The following is a 17,214-nucleotide window of genomic DNA, read 5'->3' as shown; positions in this document are numbered from 1 at the left end:
TTCTGACTGTAAAAAAAAAAAAAAAAAGAGTAAGGATAATCTCAGCTTGGAAAATCCGGGGGGAAATTCTCATAGAGAATCAAGGTAGTAGCTGGTCCCAGGCCTCTTTAATTTAAGACCATTACGCCTAATAAATTAAGTTACCTACTATCCAATGTTAAACTTACTTAAAAATATCTTAACATAGCTACGTGTTTTTTGACTTGCATGTGAGTGCAGCTCTATTACATAGTATTATTTTTTTTGTTGTTGCAAATTTGCAGTGAGAGCTAAAGGCTCCCACATCCTCGGGCGTACTGCGCTCATTCTGTGAGCAGAGCAGAGTGCACTACCTGCGAACGTTTGAGACGTCATCGTGGAGCGTACCAATTTCCTACATTTCCCGCAATCTAAATGGATACAAGCAAGCTTGACGAGAACAATTAATGAACACAACCAACTTAGCAACTCAGCCCTAAGACTTGTCGTGAGACATCCGGAAATATACAACACTTGCGAAGACCTGAAATTTAGATGATCGACTTTACGAGTTTTACGCTCACTTTTCCATCTAAAAATTCTCGAGTTCCTTTTATTTATTCTTTTTTTTTTTAACATAGAACTCGCAGCAGGTCTTCAGTGACAACACCCCACTACCTCTATGTAGACTATAAACTGTAAATTGCTTAGAAAGAGCTATTTTGCCATCTTTTTTAAAGCTTGACTCCTGAATCAAAGGAACCTTCCTCATCCTCCGGACTCAGGTTCCTCTGACTGCTCTCTGCCGCCGCTGAGCATTACATGCCTCCACTGAGAAAGCTCCCAGAAAGCCCAATTGTTTCATCCTCTTCCTTTAAGTAAAAACCCCACAGCAACACAGCCAGTTTCATCACAATTATTCCCCATCCACATGCAATTACGCCAAATGCACTGGACTATATCTTACTAATTGTTGATTCTTCTAACCCCAATTTATATCAAGTTGCTTTATCTTAATTTTCCGCTTGGTTTATTGTGTTGATTTGTATATAAATATTCACTCCGAGGATCATTATCAAAGATGACTAAGAGGAGTGTTGGGAGCTCGCGACGGGCTCGGTTGTGGCTCTCTAATTACCGCGCCGAGCCAAAGGAGAAGCGGGACTCTGATGCCAACCGAACAAGTGCAACGAGAAGGGCAGCAGGGTACACACATCATTACACCCAGAGAGAAGGCAAATACATTCATCTTTCTGATTGAGGGGCTTTGAGCTAAAGCCGAAACAGCACTCGGCGTGTGAGTGGATCTCTGCTCCCCCATTTGTTGAATGAAACCGAGGGAAGATGCTAATGACTTTTTTTCAAGGCGGATATTTGCCCTTACACGGTCTCGAGCATGCAACGGCAGCTGGTGGCGCGGGAAAGCCTTCAGATGTGGACAAAAACCTGGTGACCTGGTTGAGTCGACCAACCCAAACTGCAAACATTTCCAGTTTTCAGTCTGTTTTTAAACTATAAATCCAAAACTTGATTGTAAAACAGTTGGCGATGGTAGGGTGGTTGACTGGCTGAATCCAACTGTTAGATCGTCGAATAAGGAATCAAACAATTTTCCATGCTCTTTTCTTTCCCCAAACTTCCCCAGACCTGCATGTACGTGATTATTGTCTGTAAGCTGATACCATATCACCGTCACTGTTTGTCCGCAAACTTTCCCATTGAATGCTTTTTTACATGCTACTTCCTGCTTGGGCTGCTACCTTCTTATCTATGTGTTTATATGTGCAGATATCGCACACAGATATCTACATGTAGATATCCGTGCGACGATCTGCAGGGATTTTGCAAAACTTCTGTTCTCGGAATCAGTAAAAAAAAAAAAAAAGCAGAATTCAAAGAGCAAAGTTCAGTCATCCAGTTGGAACATTTTTGATACTCCATACTGCCGTTTTGATGTTTTTTTTGCCACATAGTTATGCATTTTCTTGTGTTTAATATTAATTGCAGTTATTTTTTTTGTAAGTCCTTGATGTACTTTATTTACATTCTCCTCTAGATTATATTAAAATATAGCAACAGAGCCTTTGGCGTAACATTAACGTGAACCAACGAACGAGGGAAGACGACACCAACTGCGACAAGACGATGTAAGGTTCCCCGACTCAGAGCGGAGACAGTTACCTGTATGTTGGTGAGAAGAGTCTCTATCGATGACAGGCCGTCTGGGAAGAGAAATGGCGACGGAAAGCCCGGAGGCAGAGTCTGTCCGGCCAGTGACAACCTCTCGTAGCTGTCTCTCGCTGTTGGAGTGCTCATGGAGTTGTCTTCTGCAACGAAAAGTGAGATCAAACATTTGCTCAGACTGGGAACCAGAAAAAAAACCCCCCAAAAACAAACGTGGGGCGCCTTTGGCTGTCGACGACGCACGTCGGGGCTGAAAAGTAGGAACGAACGGGATTGAGCTGATCGGCAGGACCCAATCCGAATGTTCCTCACCTCACAAAACGAAAAAAACAAAACAAAACATGGAGATTCCTTTGTGCTGTTTCTTCTAAAGCCCCCCGCCCCTCTTTTTTTTTTTTTGCATAAGGTATTAAACAATATCAAGCAAAAACATAAATCCAGCAGCAAGACCTATTTAAGAGATGTCATGCGTATTCCAAAAATGGAGATACGGTAGGGTAAGAGGGGGCAGAGCCGGCATTTGACCCCAGAGAGTCGGGCTTGCTTTGTGCACACACGCTCGGGTGCCTGTCAAACCTAAGATGACATCATCCTCCATTCATCACTGGCAGAGGGGTAGGGCCCTGCCATCTGCTGTCCAGCCTCTCCACCGGGCCTCGGTGGAGAGGAAGAGGAGCAGAGGGAGGAAGGGAGGGTGAGCAGGAGGCAGACCAGGCAAACACATGTACAGCTTGCTTAAACTAAAACAGTATGTCAGACACTGACACATTAGATCTGACACATGTTTTCGTCCGGTGAGCTTTTATTAAGCCAAGAGGATGTAAGTGCTACCATCCCGGTGAAAGACGCTTCTTATTGAACGCGCTGCATGTCTGCACTATTAATTCTTTTGAATGCTAATTGAATGCAAAGTTGGTTGGGTTGGGTTGGTGGGCGGAGGGGAGTTTTAGGTATGGAGTGAAAAGCTGGCGGTTCCCGCTCTCATCCAGTATTCATATCTGTTTATGTGGCAGCCTGAATCTTGTACAAACAGCGAGCAGAGCTGAGCAGCCCCCGCCGTTTCCCCCCCTCTCTCTCTCTCTCTCTCCCTCCTCCCATCAATATTCACCAGCGCCAGCCAAGTGCTGGGAACAGCTGGTCTTACATTAATTAGTTTAAAGTATTTATTTCACCCATCCTCAGAGCAGATTGAGCAAAAACATTGGAGATTATTTCAAGCATCTGCAAATGCCCTGGAAACATCCCGGCGCCAAAAGTCGAGTGTTCGGATTCACAGTTTAGGTTTGTAATTTGGAGAACACTTTTTTTTTTTTTTTGCTCTTTCTCTCTCTCTCTGTGTGTGTGTGTATGCGTGTGTGTGTAGTGAATGGGGAAGTTGGTAAAATACGCACCGCTGGTCCGTAGAGAGAGCAAACAACCTTTCTCCCTTTTTCAGATGGAGTTCACTACTGTTGATTAATTAGAATGGATGGTTGCCTAATGGATTAAAATTTGTTTATAATTTGACTTCATAAAAATAATGAATTGCCTACTTTTAAGAAGGCACTCCTGCGGTAATTTATTTCATCTGCAGCAGTCCTGTTTTTTTTTTGTTTGTTTTCCTGAGGTGGGCGTCGAGATTCGGGAGATGCGAAACGCGCCGTCTCTACCTGCACAGCGGAGCAACATGAAAGTCCCATTTTATCTCAATAAATGTAACTAATCAAAGATCAGAAGCATTGCGCCTGGCTCCGGATCGGGTTAATACAGACATACCGCGTGCATTATATGTATGCATGCATCACCCACCTCCAATAAAATCACCATAACAACTAGAGACGTTAGTAGACCTCAGGGAAAGGTCCGCTGTTCTGGCTTTGTAATTGATTTGTACTGTAGGCACTTTGTCCCTTATTTAGTGTTGGCATTAATCATAAATCATTGCTTTAACAAACTCCGGCTTCCCACTCAGCAGGCCTCGCCTCCCAACACAAACGTTGGATCACAGGGAATATTTGATGGCTTTGTTGCAGGGGGGGAAACAACCTGTCATGCTCTGGGAAAAGCAAACAGCACGTTGTGTTCGACAGACTCCCAGCCACCGTACAGCACCTCTTGTCAGATAACATTTCCACCAGGAGCGATGCATAAGTACCGGCGTTTGGGAGAGGAAAGAAATACGGAGCTAATGGGTGGCTAATTTAATCAATGCAATCAAACGGCGCTTAATGAAACTAAATGTAAATTTTAACAGAACAAGATCTGGATCTGCGGTTTCCAGGCAAGTCGAATAGGGCTTGCGCCTCCCCCAACTCCTTACCCAGCAGGCTCTCACCCAACTCTAGGCTTTAATCGTTCGCCGCTATAAGGGTGTACTGAGATTTTAAAGACTTACAGTTTCGAAAATGAACATTTCACGTAATTTTCCTACGGTTTAAGGTAATTTTCATGACTATTAAAGCTTGAGGTGCCTCAGTATGGAGCACAAAGCAGCACGCCGCTGCTTCTATTCCACATGTTGCATTGTAGGTCAGCTGGCTGACCGTCACTTTCCCCTCGTTCACAGGAAAAAACAGAAGAAGCTCGTCAGAGATAATTCCAGTTGATAAAAACACAGACGGTTATGTTTTGGAAACTTGAGGAGAACCATTCAGAACCACTCTTGTTGAGGTAATGGTGTTTGAAAACTATATTGGGTTGGCTACATGTGGAATATCTGCGAAGCGGCTGACTGCAGGCTACCGGAGCAGACAGCCTGACTGATTTACCAGCTAATATCAGTTTGTTACGCTCGCAGTTTTACTTGAAAGATATCACAAACGATAGAAAAGTATAATATTCTCACTAGAAAACTAATTGTTTTTTTTTTTATTCCTCTTTAAATTTATGTTATAGTAGATCACATTTAGTGCAGTTATAATCAAGCGGATATATTATTTTCTGTAGCAACAGGGCTCATTATTGCATTTCTCACTTAAACTCATGACATTGCGTAAAGCTATACGCTTTTTCTCTAAAACTTTTGCTAAATGTCGGGCATGGATATTATAAAGTGTATGAATGTGGCATATTTATAATTCATAGGGAAAAAAAACGCACAAAAAAAATCAGTTATTTGAATATCATCAGTTATTTAATGCGGTTACGCCGTTGCGTTTTATTCTCGGTCATCATGCTGTGCTGGCCCATGCCTATAGGTCCCCCTCGCTCTCCTCCCTCTGCCTGGCTCCAAACCTTGGCATGCGTTTGCATGTTTACTTCTCAGCATCGCTCCGCAATCATTGACTTCAACTTAATTACAGCGACAGGCGTTGGGAGTGTTGGGGGCTGGGGGGATGGAGTAGAGTGGAGTGCTCTGTTTCCAGGTGATATTTCTGCGCCGGAAAGACTGCCAGCAGCAGCTGCAAAAGCCTCTGGTGCTTACCGTTCGGCGAGGGAACAGATAGGGTCTCCCCATCCTCAGTTCCCTCCCCGGCCCACCCTACGCCTTCTCACTAAGAAATACTGCACAGAAAAAAAAAAAAAAACACTTGCGGGTCACCCCTTGTCACAAATAACATTTCATGCACAACTGTTTCGGTGGATAATAGGAGCCACAAATAAAAATGGGACGCTGTAAATACAATGCATTCTGAATGAAATGCCATAATTTAAAACAACAGCACCCCCCGACTCCGTCCTCCACCAACACTCTCTCCGTCCTCCGCCTCCACCCTGCTCTCAATAGCTGCAGAGGGAGTCCTTGACAGTGTGGTAGCAATGATGAATCACCTATCCAGTTAATTTTCTCACTCCTCATGTGTTGTGCTACTAAAACAGGAGCCCAAGAATTGACTTGACAAAGTATGAATGTGAAAAAAAAAATCACTTGGAGGGATCTGGGCTTATCTCCAATTTACATGTTATTAGGTTTGCGTTGCAAGAGGCATTTGGACCTGGCATAGGGGAAAAAAAAAAAAAGGAAAAAAAAAAAAAAGATGGAACCATGATAACCAGAGATAAGACATCGAAGAAAAAAAAATCCACACTCCAAAGCCTTTGAAATGTTTGACGGAAAGAAAGAAAAAAGTCACAGGGAGTGGAGGGGAAGTGGCCTGATTCGAAAATGTGACAGACACACATTGCAATCTGTTGTAAATCTAGAAGAAACCTTGGGAAATTTAGCTGCAATCTCTGGATAAATAGCTGTAATTGACCTTGGGAGTTGAAAATGTGCCATATGTTTCTGGTTCCTGTGTTTGAAACCGGCTCCCTCAGGACTTTTACGCCGAGTGCTCACACAAATTCAGAGAGAGCTGCAGGAAATAGGAAGACAGGCAGAGAGGGAAGAATGGAGGGGAGTGAGAGGTAGATGGTCGAAGATGGATGGATGGGTGAGGCTTAGTCTGGGGCGGAGGAGGCTTTAACAGGACTGAGTGAAAGAAGGAGAGCGTTCTGCTGGCCAGTCAGTGTGATATATTGACAGGTGAAGCCTTTGTCCTTGTTCCTCCCAGCAGGGGAACCGAATGCTAAACCTGGATGTTGTCAGCGGAGCCCAACACGCGAAGCGCAGGCGTTCCGCTTTCACTGTGCAATTACATTTGATTTGACCTGCCATGGTGCAGCGGAGAAACCGGCCTCCCCTCTTCAAGCGGAGTAGTTATGACCTCTCGGACGGCCATTAGCAGCAAACGCAGCATTATTCCACCTGCACTTAAAAGCACCGGATTTGGAAAGAAATCTTGTCAAGGGAGATATCTGTCTTTGGCTACCAATGCACAGATGCAGCAGGGTGGGTGGAGGTGGGGAGGAAAGTAGTTGCATGCAATTTGAGCACTTGAAAAAAACATGAGCCTGAGCTGATCTTGCAGATGATGTGTGTGCACTCTGAAGAGTCTTTCAAGAAAAATAAGGGGGAAGAAAACGGTTTTAGAGAAGTTAGGATTTAACTGGTGATTTATTTTTTTGCTGTATATATCAGGAAAATGACAATTTACTAGGGGTGGAACAAGATCTAAACTGAATTCAGTGTTTTGTTTAGTTTTTTTTAAATGAAGTCTGTGGATACGGATGGGAATTTTGGAAATTGACAATCATGGAGTCCGCCACATAAAGTGGAGCACTGTCGAATCTGAGTATTTTATCTAATGACGAAGGGTTTCTTTTTCTGTGAGACTACCTGGAACCACCATAAAAACCCTCCACATTATCAATGAGCAATATCCTTCCTCCAGAATGCAAAGCTGGTCAGCATCAGTGAGATTTGTGCTTAGTGAAGACTTTTTGGAGCTGCATGTGCCGAGTAAGACTGTGCTGAAAGAGTTGAGAGGAACATACTGTAGTCACAATTCTGCTGTACACTGTATACTGCTGATGGAATACAGTACAAATGAATCTGAAGAGGATCAAGTTTTAGAAAATATGCTTTTTCTTTATCCTCAAATTAAACCTATAATCTATTTGTACAAAACTATTTATAAAACAAAAAGATAGGTATGGTTCAAAGAGCTTTACAAAGAGATCAACTTTAACAAAATGCAATTAATCCCCGAGAATTTGGATTGTATTTATATTAAACTGTAAGAATTTTAGATGAAAACCTTGTAAATAGATAAATCTTTATCTTTTAAATGTGGATTTTGGAAAAATGTAAATGGAAAAGATGGAATTTGGGGGGAAAAAATGAATGATCATTTGTAAAAAGAAAAAATATAGAAATAAATATACAGTGACCTTCTTGCTGTGCAACTGAGTTCTTGGCAGTAAAGAGAAACAAAGGATTGTGACATGCTAATGGTTAGCAAGTCTGTGCTTTCGCCTTAAATTGAATTAAATAGCTAATTTGGTGTCCAAAATCAGAAATTATTACACAGATAAAATCTGCACTGAATATTTCTAAACAGACTCGGTTACGAAAACAGAGGTAGAGTTATCCTCACTTTTAAAATGTTTGTGCGGCAGCGCGGTAGAAAACCGCGTGGCTACAGAGAAAACGCCACAACTAGCTAACTGTTAGCCATGCTGCAGTTAGCTAGCATGGAAGTTTAACATGTTTGACCTTCTAGGACATTTTCATGATCATTTTTACTTTAACTTAACTTTCAGACCTATTAATTACAAATATAAGTTAGACAAATTGGCAGCTTATTGTTTCTATTTAACTTGCTTGGCAGCTTGAACAAGTTAATTATAAATGTCAGCCTAATCTGACTGCCAGGCAAACTTAAAAGATGCAGTGCGGTTAGCTATGATGAGGTTTTAGCCAATTATTGAAAGCCCTGTTGACGCGCCAGTTGTTGTTTTATTATATTCCTATGAATACAGTAATGGATAATGTCACTGGGGAGCATTTTTATTATCACCACATTCACCTTCACTCTGTAAAAAAAACAAGCAAATAAGCAATATTTACTGAGAGAATATTGCTAATTTGCGTGCTCGCTTTGCTCTTGTGAACCTATATCGTCTTGTGAGCTGAACCTATCGCGACATCCCCACTGTTTACTGTGGCACGGACTCTAGGAGCTGGCGTAGGTTGATTGGTGCAAGACAAATTTTTCTGCAGTGTGTGCGTGTGTGTGCGTAAAAGCGAAGAGGAGGAGATGTAAGCAAACAAAGAGCCTCAATCATATACACACTCATTACACACATGCACTGCACACCACACTGATGTGCCCTCATCACATTTAAGCTAATTTCCTTTTCATCACGGAGAGAGGAAAATGAGTGTTTGCCCCATCCCTGCTGAGGGACAAAGTCAAGAGCCCCGGTCGGTTTGGGCTAGATTAACAGGTAACATTTGGCTCCCACTCTCTTATCACAGCATGAAAATCAAACCGCGTGTTTTTCCTCTATCGCTCCCTCCGTCTCCCCCTCCCTAATGTTCCCTTCACTTAGAGATGAAATCGCTCGCTGCACAAACCCATTTTGGAGAAAGGAGAGAAGGTGAGTGGGATAATCAGGCTGGCCACTGGGCCGTGTTTCCTAAACGCTCTCCAAAAAACATTACTGTGCACAGGCATAAAATTAGCACCAGGGACCTTAAAATGTTGACATTTAGCATGACTTTTTGGAGAGTGACACCCTCATATTTTCTTGTAGGATATCATTAAATTTCAACTGCCCTATGGCTGCGCATTTCCATTAATAACCAATTCAGTGTGTCACCTCTCCCTTTTTCTCTCACTCTCTCGCTTGCCACCTTTTCCTTTTTTTTTTCTTTTTTTTTTTTTTTTCCCAAAGTAATGAGTCCATTGCTTTGCCTTAATAAATTGAATCGTATTCTCAAGGCCGTATGAAGATGGAGCCACAGATGGACAGGCTGCATGGAGGGAAATAACCATAAATCCTTTACTGTCAGAGAGGCGGTGTGAGGTGACAAAAGCAGACAATCACAAACAGTGATCACACCGAGGAAGGTGGGTCCTCCCTGCTACAGCTGTCTCCTGCCGGAACGGCTAAAGTATGAAGCATTGCTTTAACTGATGAGCCCTGCTAATGATTACCTGTGAGAGCAATCAGAAGGTTGGCGGATAATTGTCAACAACTGTCCGCAAAGTTTATTAGCACCTTCATAGCAGGGTTGAGGAAAAGCTTGCACAACAGTTTAGATCGCGGTCGTGTAACAATACTGGTGTAATTTTTGCATGATGTTGGATTCGCAGCAATGAGATTGAATACATGAATATTTTTATAACAACGAAAAAAAAAAACCCATTAAATTTTCCTTTTGTATATATTTAAGAAAAATAAAGGTTTCCTAATTCACAAATGGTATTTTAAAGAATCTGCATCAAGTGCAGACTTGTTTAGTTTGATCAGTCTGACGGCTTGAAAATTGAATCAAGAGATTATCAAATGTTACACAAGAAATGTGAAATAGTCCTTTACTTTAGGACTAAGTAATCAAAATGTTATTTAAAACCGTCGGTGGCTTCTTCTATGCGTCATTGTCGGCCAGGCGGTTGAGAAAAGGTACTTTGACCCTTTGAAGTTTTCGTCTTTACGCGTCACCTAAACGAGCGATCTGACACAGGACATCTTGTATCAAATGTGTTTTAACTTGCACCCACACTGGAGTCATTTCATAATTTGCCTATTTATTTTAACACTTTCCAAACACACTCAAAGGATGGTTTGTTTCTGACCTTATGCTCTACTTGGAGCTTAACGCAACGGCACCTACTTACAAGAAACAGAGAAGCGGCTATTCTATTTGCTACTTTCTTGTGTACAGTCTTTATCAATGATTTAAATGGACCCAAAACAGACAATGGAAATGCAGTAATTCATGTTTGTTTCTTCTACCTTAACTAGAGTAAATAGGTCAGTCAGAACGAGGCTTTTGGAGCATGCGCTCCTCGTTTGCTATCCAGATAACGAAGGGCTCTGACTGCAGCTGTGGGAGGACAGGGCCCACCTGTGAGTGCGCCATAGTAAAACCTGCTGCTTGTTGGCGGGTCAAACAAACAAGCAAATCAGTGCTCAAGTTAATGCAAAAAAAGTGACCAGAAAAAGTGGCTAGAATCTTTATTAGTGACCTATATGAAAAAAAAAATGTTTCTTGAAAACCTTGATTAGTTGCTAACGTCACAAAATAGTCACTAGATTCCTTGAATCCTTGAGATACAAGGAAAAGGAAAAGATCTTTAAATTGGCAACTCTGGTTTCGTGTTGTCAACAAGGCAGTAACGAGACGATTCCTTCCTTTTCTTGCTTGAAAATGCGAGTCTCAGGAATACATAATTGAGCAGACAGCTTCATGTCTGGATTTCATTTTATTGGCTTTCACCTTCTTGTTCAGATGAAGTCACTTGCTGACCTCTGGTGAATAGCACGTTGCGAGACAGACTTCATCTTGACAACAAACACTGTGGCGTTTTAATACTGCGAGATCTCGTGCCACAAGCCTGAAATTGATGAAGAAACTTCTGGTATTTAATGTTAGCTTGGAATAGATTGGAAAAAAAAAAAAAAAGAGAGAATAAGGACCAGAGAATGAGGCAAGGGAGCAGAATCTGTGTTGACTCCTATTCAGGAGGAAGATATCTTGTCTTTTTATGCGGCCCATGTCATATTTATTGCATAAAGGTCAGAGTGTTCATTTGTTCAAAGTCAGCGTTTTGCCCGTCTCCTCTCCTCTCTTCTCGTGTAATAAATGCAGGGGGCTATGTCATTATCGGACCTCTGAGGATTACAGGCTTGGCTGACTGTGATGACTGCATAAAAGCATGCAGGACTTCTTTTTTTTTTTTTTGTTTCCACCAGCGCACACCTTCAGATGAGCTCTTAATGGAGCAAGAGTGGAGACAGAATGGCGTTTTGCAGAGTGACGAGCGGAGTCGGAAGAAACGAGGCAGAGGGGAAGAGGAAAGGGAAGGAGGGGGAAAGCAGGAAGGTTCAGGTGAGGAGCCACACGGGGAGGAATCCATAAGCTTAAGCTTTCGGTCACCATCAGGAGGAGTAAAATAAACTTTTGTCCCAGGGGAGAAAAAAAAAAGAAAGAAAAAAAGAAAAAGGCAAAGAGGCAGAATAGATTTCCCTAATTCACCTATCGACTAAGAGCCCAAACTGTCGAGAGGATAATACTTGGCGAAGGACATTATCGTGAGGCGCTTTGAAGGTGTTCAGATTGTCTCTGCATATTGACCCCCGTTGTCCAGCTCCGCTTATCGACAGCAGAATCGTTGAGATTAAACGGGCCTCGCCTATCGATTTGCTTTTTTGCCCGAATCATTCCCATTTCAGAAGGGGATCATCTGTACTGTACAGCCCCCACCACCGAATCCGCCCCCCCCCCCCCGACTCCCCCCCCCACTGTAATCTTTCCTGACCCGCTAATCATCAAACCATTTACGTCCTCTCTCTTTGTTTCAGCTCTCCTTTGTTTAGCATTTACCAATTCATTACAGCAACTTCTCCCGCAGCTTAACTTAGACGGCGGCTGGGGAACCCTGCTTCCATCCGATAGCGGCGCGCTCTCCAGCGAGGATGTGCCACCGAAACGCGCGCCCGACATCGCAGCGCACATGCCAATTACATATTGATAATTAAGCATTCAAACAAACAAACAGAGAGGAAACCCCCCCCCCCCCCCCCCATAATCATCGGGTTTTAATAGAACAAGTGTGAGCTTGGTGTGCTTGGCCAGATAGCCTGCTGCTTGATCAGAGCTCTGTTGCGTTTTATTTCCTACAGGGAGGAGGGAAGTGAAGGAGGATGATGGGGAGGCAGGGGGAGATGGGTAGGGAGAAGGTGGTGGTGGGGGGGGGGGGGGTACAGGCAGACACATTGGTGTCATTGCCTGGCATTGCAATCCTACAGGGAGAGGCTGCGCTGTTGCTGCTGAACGAATGTCGACGGAGCCTGGCGCTAATCCAGCCTCGGATATGCTGAGCTGCTTTTTAAATGGAGATGAAAGGACAAAGGCGGAAATGGGGAAGTGTAAACTTTAAAAAGGCCCAGGCTTAAGGAGCCCCTCGCTCTGCAAACTGCCTGGCGTTAAAGCCAGTGTCGCCCCCCCCCCATACCCCTTACCCCTCCACCATCAAAAAAAAAAAGGAGGGAAAGAAAAAACTGATGCAAATCCATTAGCAGAGTCCTGTTTTCACAGTCATAAAAATACTTAAGAGGTTTAAAACGGAGGCTGGGGGGGGGGGGGTAGACGTGTTAAACGTGTGGAAATCTGTTTTGATAACATTATTCGTGACAGTGGCTTTGCGCCGCGTGAATTAATAACACTTCATTTGCAGACGGAAAGGAAGCCGGCATGGTATTTCCAGTTAAAGAGATTAATTTTTAAAGACCTAATTGACAGGCTGGGGTTAGGCTGGATAAGCAACAGACTATAAGGCTGCAGCTGCAAAGTCAAGGTGACTGCAATACTCAGAAAGAGGGGAAAAAAGAAAGGCTTTCAACAAGCAGAATAGAGAGCAGAGAGGGAGGGAGTGAAGAGAATTAGTCTTCAAGCACTTTTTTTTTTCCTCCCTCCGCCCCCTATTCTTCCTCTCTTTATTAGGAATGATTTACTTTCTCTGTGAAAGGATATAAAAGCTCAAGTATAGTGCCGTAATTATCGCAGAGTGAAAATTTAAAGGTTTGACTCACAATGTCCTCAAGTTAGCCCGCAGACTTGCCGGGCGATAAGAGCGTCTGCGTTCGGCATCCAATCGGTTGTGTTTTATGGGGCTTTGCCGAGGAAGAGCACACACACACACACACACACACACACACCCCCCCCCCCACACACACACACACACACACAAAAAAAGCAAGTCTGTAAACATGATAGACTGTGGAGAACCGCTATACTAGGGGGCCCCCATGTTTACCTTGGCAAGAGCCTGGCCCTGGCAATGTCGGGGCGGCATCGCTTAATTACTGTTTACATGTAAATATTAAATTATACAAACAAGCCCGCCGAATGTCTCAGACAAAAAAAAAAAAAAAAAAACTACAGAAATACAAATTCAGGGTCAACCTTATCTGTCTGCAACAGTTGCTGCGGCTGCGAGGAAGAGGATCGTTTTGAATCGCAAATTCGCTGCATTGTACATAATCTTCATAATTGCTAAATGCTGTTGTCCAAGGGCATTCAGGTAAATACATTGCCATCATCTGCATAATAGCAGATGCTCAGATATGTAAAAAAAAGAAAAAAAAAAAAAACTCATCTTGTGTCCTCGGGTAGAGAGAGGTGGGGGTGCGAGAGAGGAAAACACAAAGAATGCAGGGAGGCGTTTTGTTAAAAAAAAAAAAAAAAAAAAACAAGATTCGACCGATGATCTTGAATGTCTCCAGTCAAGACACGAGAGTTGATCCCTTTTGATTGCGGACCTGTGTTTTCCCTGACAGTCCGGGCTGGCAGCAGAGCACCGGTGCCTGCGGTGCATCTCTGGTATGGCTGAGTAAAGCACTTGTTCATTTGCAGTGAAGGGTAACATGAAACAGGCCTCAGCCCCTCTGATGGACAAGGAGATTTCACCTTCGCCAGTGAATGATAATGCATTATTAAATTTGCCTCTCTGCTCACTAGATACACTTAGCTGACCACAGCATATTTATCTCCCCATCCGAGGCTCACGTCTTGGCAGGAGAAAGCATTCTGTCACTTTTGAGGCATTTCAAAGATTAAAAAGAACCTCTCTCTTTTCAACGTCCCTAAAAGCATCCCCCCTCGTTTTTTTTTTTTTTTTTTTTTTTTTCCTTCAGTGAAATGTGATTAGTGGGAGATGGTGTCACGCAATGGAACATTCATGAGGGGGAGAACAAATATCCAAATGAACTCCCCATGTCCTCGAGGAATAGCCCCTCTCTGCACCATCAGCAATCTCTCTCTCTCTCTCTCTCTCTCTCTCTCCCTCTGACGCGCGCACGGTGCCGGGGTGGGGAGGGAAATTTGATTGATCCTCTATTGAATTATTTTTTTGCACTCTTTCATTTCAACAGGACGCACTGACAAGTTGTTTGATCATAAAGCATTATTGTCTGCCAAGTCACATTTCAGGGTTGTGATGGCTAATGATCTTGCCTCCTGACTTGGGGGAAAGTCAGGTAGTCAGCATGTGTTTGAAGCTCGCAAACGCCAAGGACATCGGGGAGGGCCGAGCGAAAACAGGGCTACATTAAAGTCGGAAAAGATGAAGAGAAGAAGGCGCTCCCGCCGAAACGCGTGGAACTTTTAATGATACTGTACGCAGGTGCCCGTCAATGTCAGGGAAATATTTACGCTGCAATATTGATGCAGAAAGTTTTACCTGGACCCCAAAAGTCTGCCCCCACCCCCCCCGCCGGCCCACCCCTTCCGACCCTGCCTTTTTATCACTGCGACTGCATATGCAAAGAAGGAACAGAACAAAGACTACAAAGGCAGGAGATTGTCTTTCTTTTTTTTTTTTTTTTTGGTCTTTTTCATCTTTTCTTTTCTAACCATATACCCCCTTTCTCTGCACGAGCCCCGTCGGTGTTCGCGAGTCCTTTAATCAGAGCTGCACTTCGCCCAACAAACTGCATTCTGGGACCATGGCGGCATCGACGCTCGTCAGCTGGGCATGCACAGGCAGGGGGCAAATTACCGCTGTCCACTGCGGTTGCGGCGGCGCATCAGGCGTCAGGCAGGTATGAAAGCATGCGCCTCCAGGTGACATAATACACCGCAGCTTTCCGTCCAGCGGGCTTTGGAGGACATTACGGATGCATCTCCTGTTGTGTCAACAAGTGTATATACATTTACCAGGGAAGAGCCGATATCATATTACCAATGATTCATCCGCTTTTAAAATATGGTTTACAGAATCAGCTTACATAACGTTGTCCCGTCAGGCCTCTCAGCCCGGCGCTACAGGAACACTCAACTGCAGCGTGCGGTACGGGCTCACGTACAGCGTCCTGCACGCCTACTGGTAAAGGTGTGTAGAAAAAGTCCTTAAGATTAATTCTTCTTTTAGTGGAGCAGCATATCACACCGCAAAAATGATTTCAAATCCAGCCGTTAATTTGAATGCAACATTTGATGTAAAATGGAAAACAAAAGGAAAATTGCGAACTTTGTCGCACCTTACAAGTTCCAACAGCATAAGTTTAAACCTAGAAATATACGCTCACGTTAAATCAGAAACGATTTATCAATTTATTAATTCTTGTTTCTCTGGTTTTTAGATTTGACTTTAAAAAAATAGGTCAACTTCTTCTAGCCACTCTTGGCAAAGAAAATGGCGGGAAAAGAAAACCTTCAAGTAAAGTCTGATGTGTGCTGAGCTCCGCAAGAAAATAACTATTTGCCTAAAGTTGACCGTATCTGCAGCTGGATAAACAATTAAAAAGTTGGACTGGATGAGGATTAAGTTCATCTTGCCACCATGCAGAGTGAGGATTACAGTAAAAGAGGTAAAAATGAGTGCCACGAGTCTCCAAGTCTCCATAACAACCACGAGAAGCTATTAAATGTCATGTAGTGGTTTAGGAGCCGTTTCAGTCCTACAATAACAAATTAAACGTGATGCTTTGCTAAGCTTTTGCTTATTCTAAACATTTTTTAAATACCAGTAAATTTTACATCATGTGACTTCTTCAAGAAAACCAGGGGTTGTTGGATCTTTCAGTAGGACATCAGTAAAAAAAAAAAAAGCTAATCTTGACAAATGGTTAATTTGTACACATCCAATGCTATTACAAGCAGTACATTCAAAGCTATAGAAAACCTGGAAGCTGAAGAGAAGAAGGTGTACGAGTAATAGAGACATGGATCACGATAGCTCTGTACACTGGAAAAAACCAACTTTAAAAAATTATGCTACTTTTCTACTGCTAGTTTTGCTCAAGCTATGTATCTGCTTTAAGAATTATTCAAATCAGAATTGTGGTGTGTGCAAAACTAATAAAGTTATCTGAGTATTTTTTTTTTAAGTTGGTTCAAAGAAAAATTTTTTTCAGTGTTTGCTCCCACCTTGTGAAATGTTGCAGCAGCTGAGTGGTCTAAAAATGTGCCACAATTACAACTTAATGTCTGATTTGTTTCTTCCTAACTGAATGCATCTCAAAACATTTTCAGGGTGATATTACGCTACTGCAAAGAAACTTACTTTATTTTAAGATTTGTTCACGCGCAGTTACTAAGGACTGCAAACAGGAATGCAACAAAGTGGCTGAAACGTCTGCACTCCTTCAGCATACATACAGTGCATATGGCTTGCGTTCTGAAACACATTTTCCCAGAGGAAATCCAACGATATCCAGTGTTTGATGTCCAAAGAGTGAGTTTACAGCCAAAAAGGCTTCCGTACCTTTCAAATTTTCCCCTTGTTTGTCAGCTACCTGCTGTTTCACGAGACAGAGGCTTGTCGGAAGCTATCACCGCAGACTTGCTTTTTGAAGCAATTCAATTAGTCACATATGAGGCAACATTTAGCAGTCTGCTCGCCTTTACTTTTTTTTTTTTTTCTTCCTTCCTCTCACACATCATCTTACCTCTCTATATCACAGTCTCAGGCAAATTTTGGACAATAAATCGGACCCAAGTTCAAAGAAAAAGGAAGAAAAAAAAGGACACCATCTGGCTACTCCACATTGGGTGACACAAGTTTAGAAACTGTCTTTTTTTTTATTTATTTGATTCAA

The 17,214-nt window shown here is 42.9% G+C and overlaps 1 protein-coding gene and 1 long non-coding RNA gene across 2 annotated transcripts in view; one reads left to right on the top strand and one right to left on the bottom strand.

The window, feature by feature from the left end:
- Nucleotides 1–17,214, top strand: part of LOC148160390 (uncharacterized) — a 143,210-nt gene that overhangs the window by 17,653 nt on the left and 108,343 nt on the right. The window lies entirely within an intron of this gene.
- Nucleotides 1–17,214, bottom strand: part of dachd (dachshund d) — a 134,562-nt gene that overhangs the window by 9,978 nt on the left and 107,370 nt on the right. The window contains 1 exon segment of the mRNA XM_088010401.1: nt 2,140–2,285. Within this exon segment, the coding sequence (XP_087866527.1) occupies nt 2,140–2,285 (146 nt within the window).

This window comes from Poecilia mexicana, unplaced genomic scaffold (genome assembly GCF_051168715.1).
Source record: "Poecilia mexicana isolate PSO_F unplaced genomic scaffold, ASM5116871v1 scaffold_2, whole genome shotgun sequence".
Classification (NCBI taxonomy): Eukaryota; Metazoa; Chordata; class Actinopteri; order Cyprinodontiformes; family Poeciliidae; genus Poecilia; species Poecilia mexicana.
Note: the sequence above shows the minus strand (reverse complement) of the source record. Positions and strands in the feature narration are given on the sequence as shown.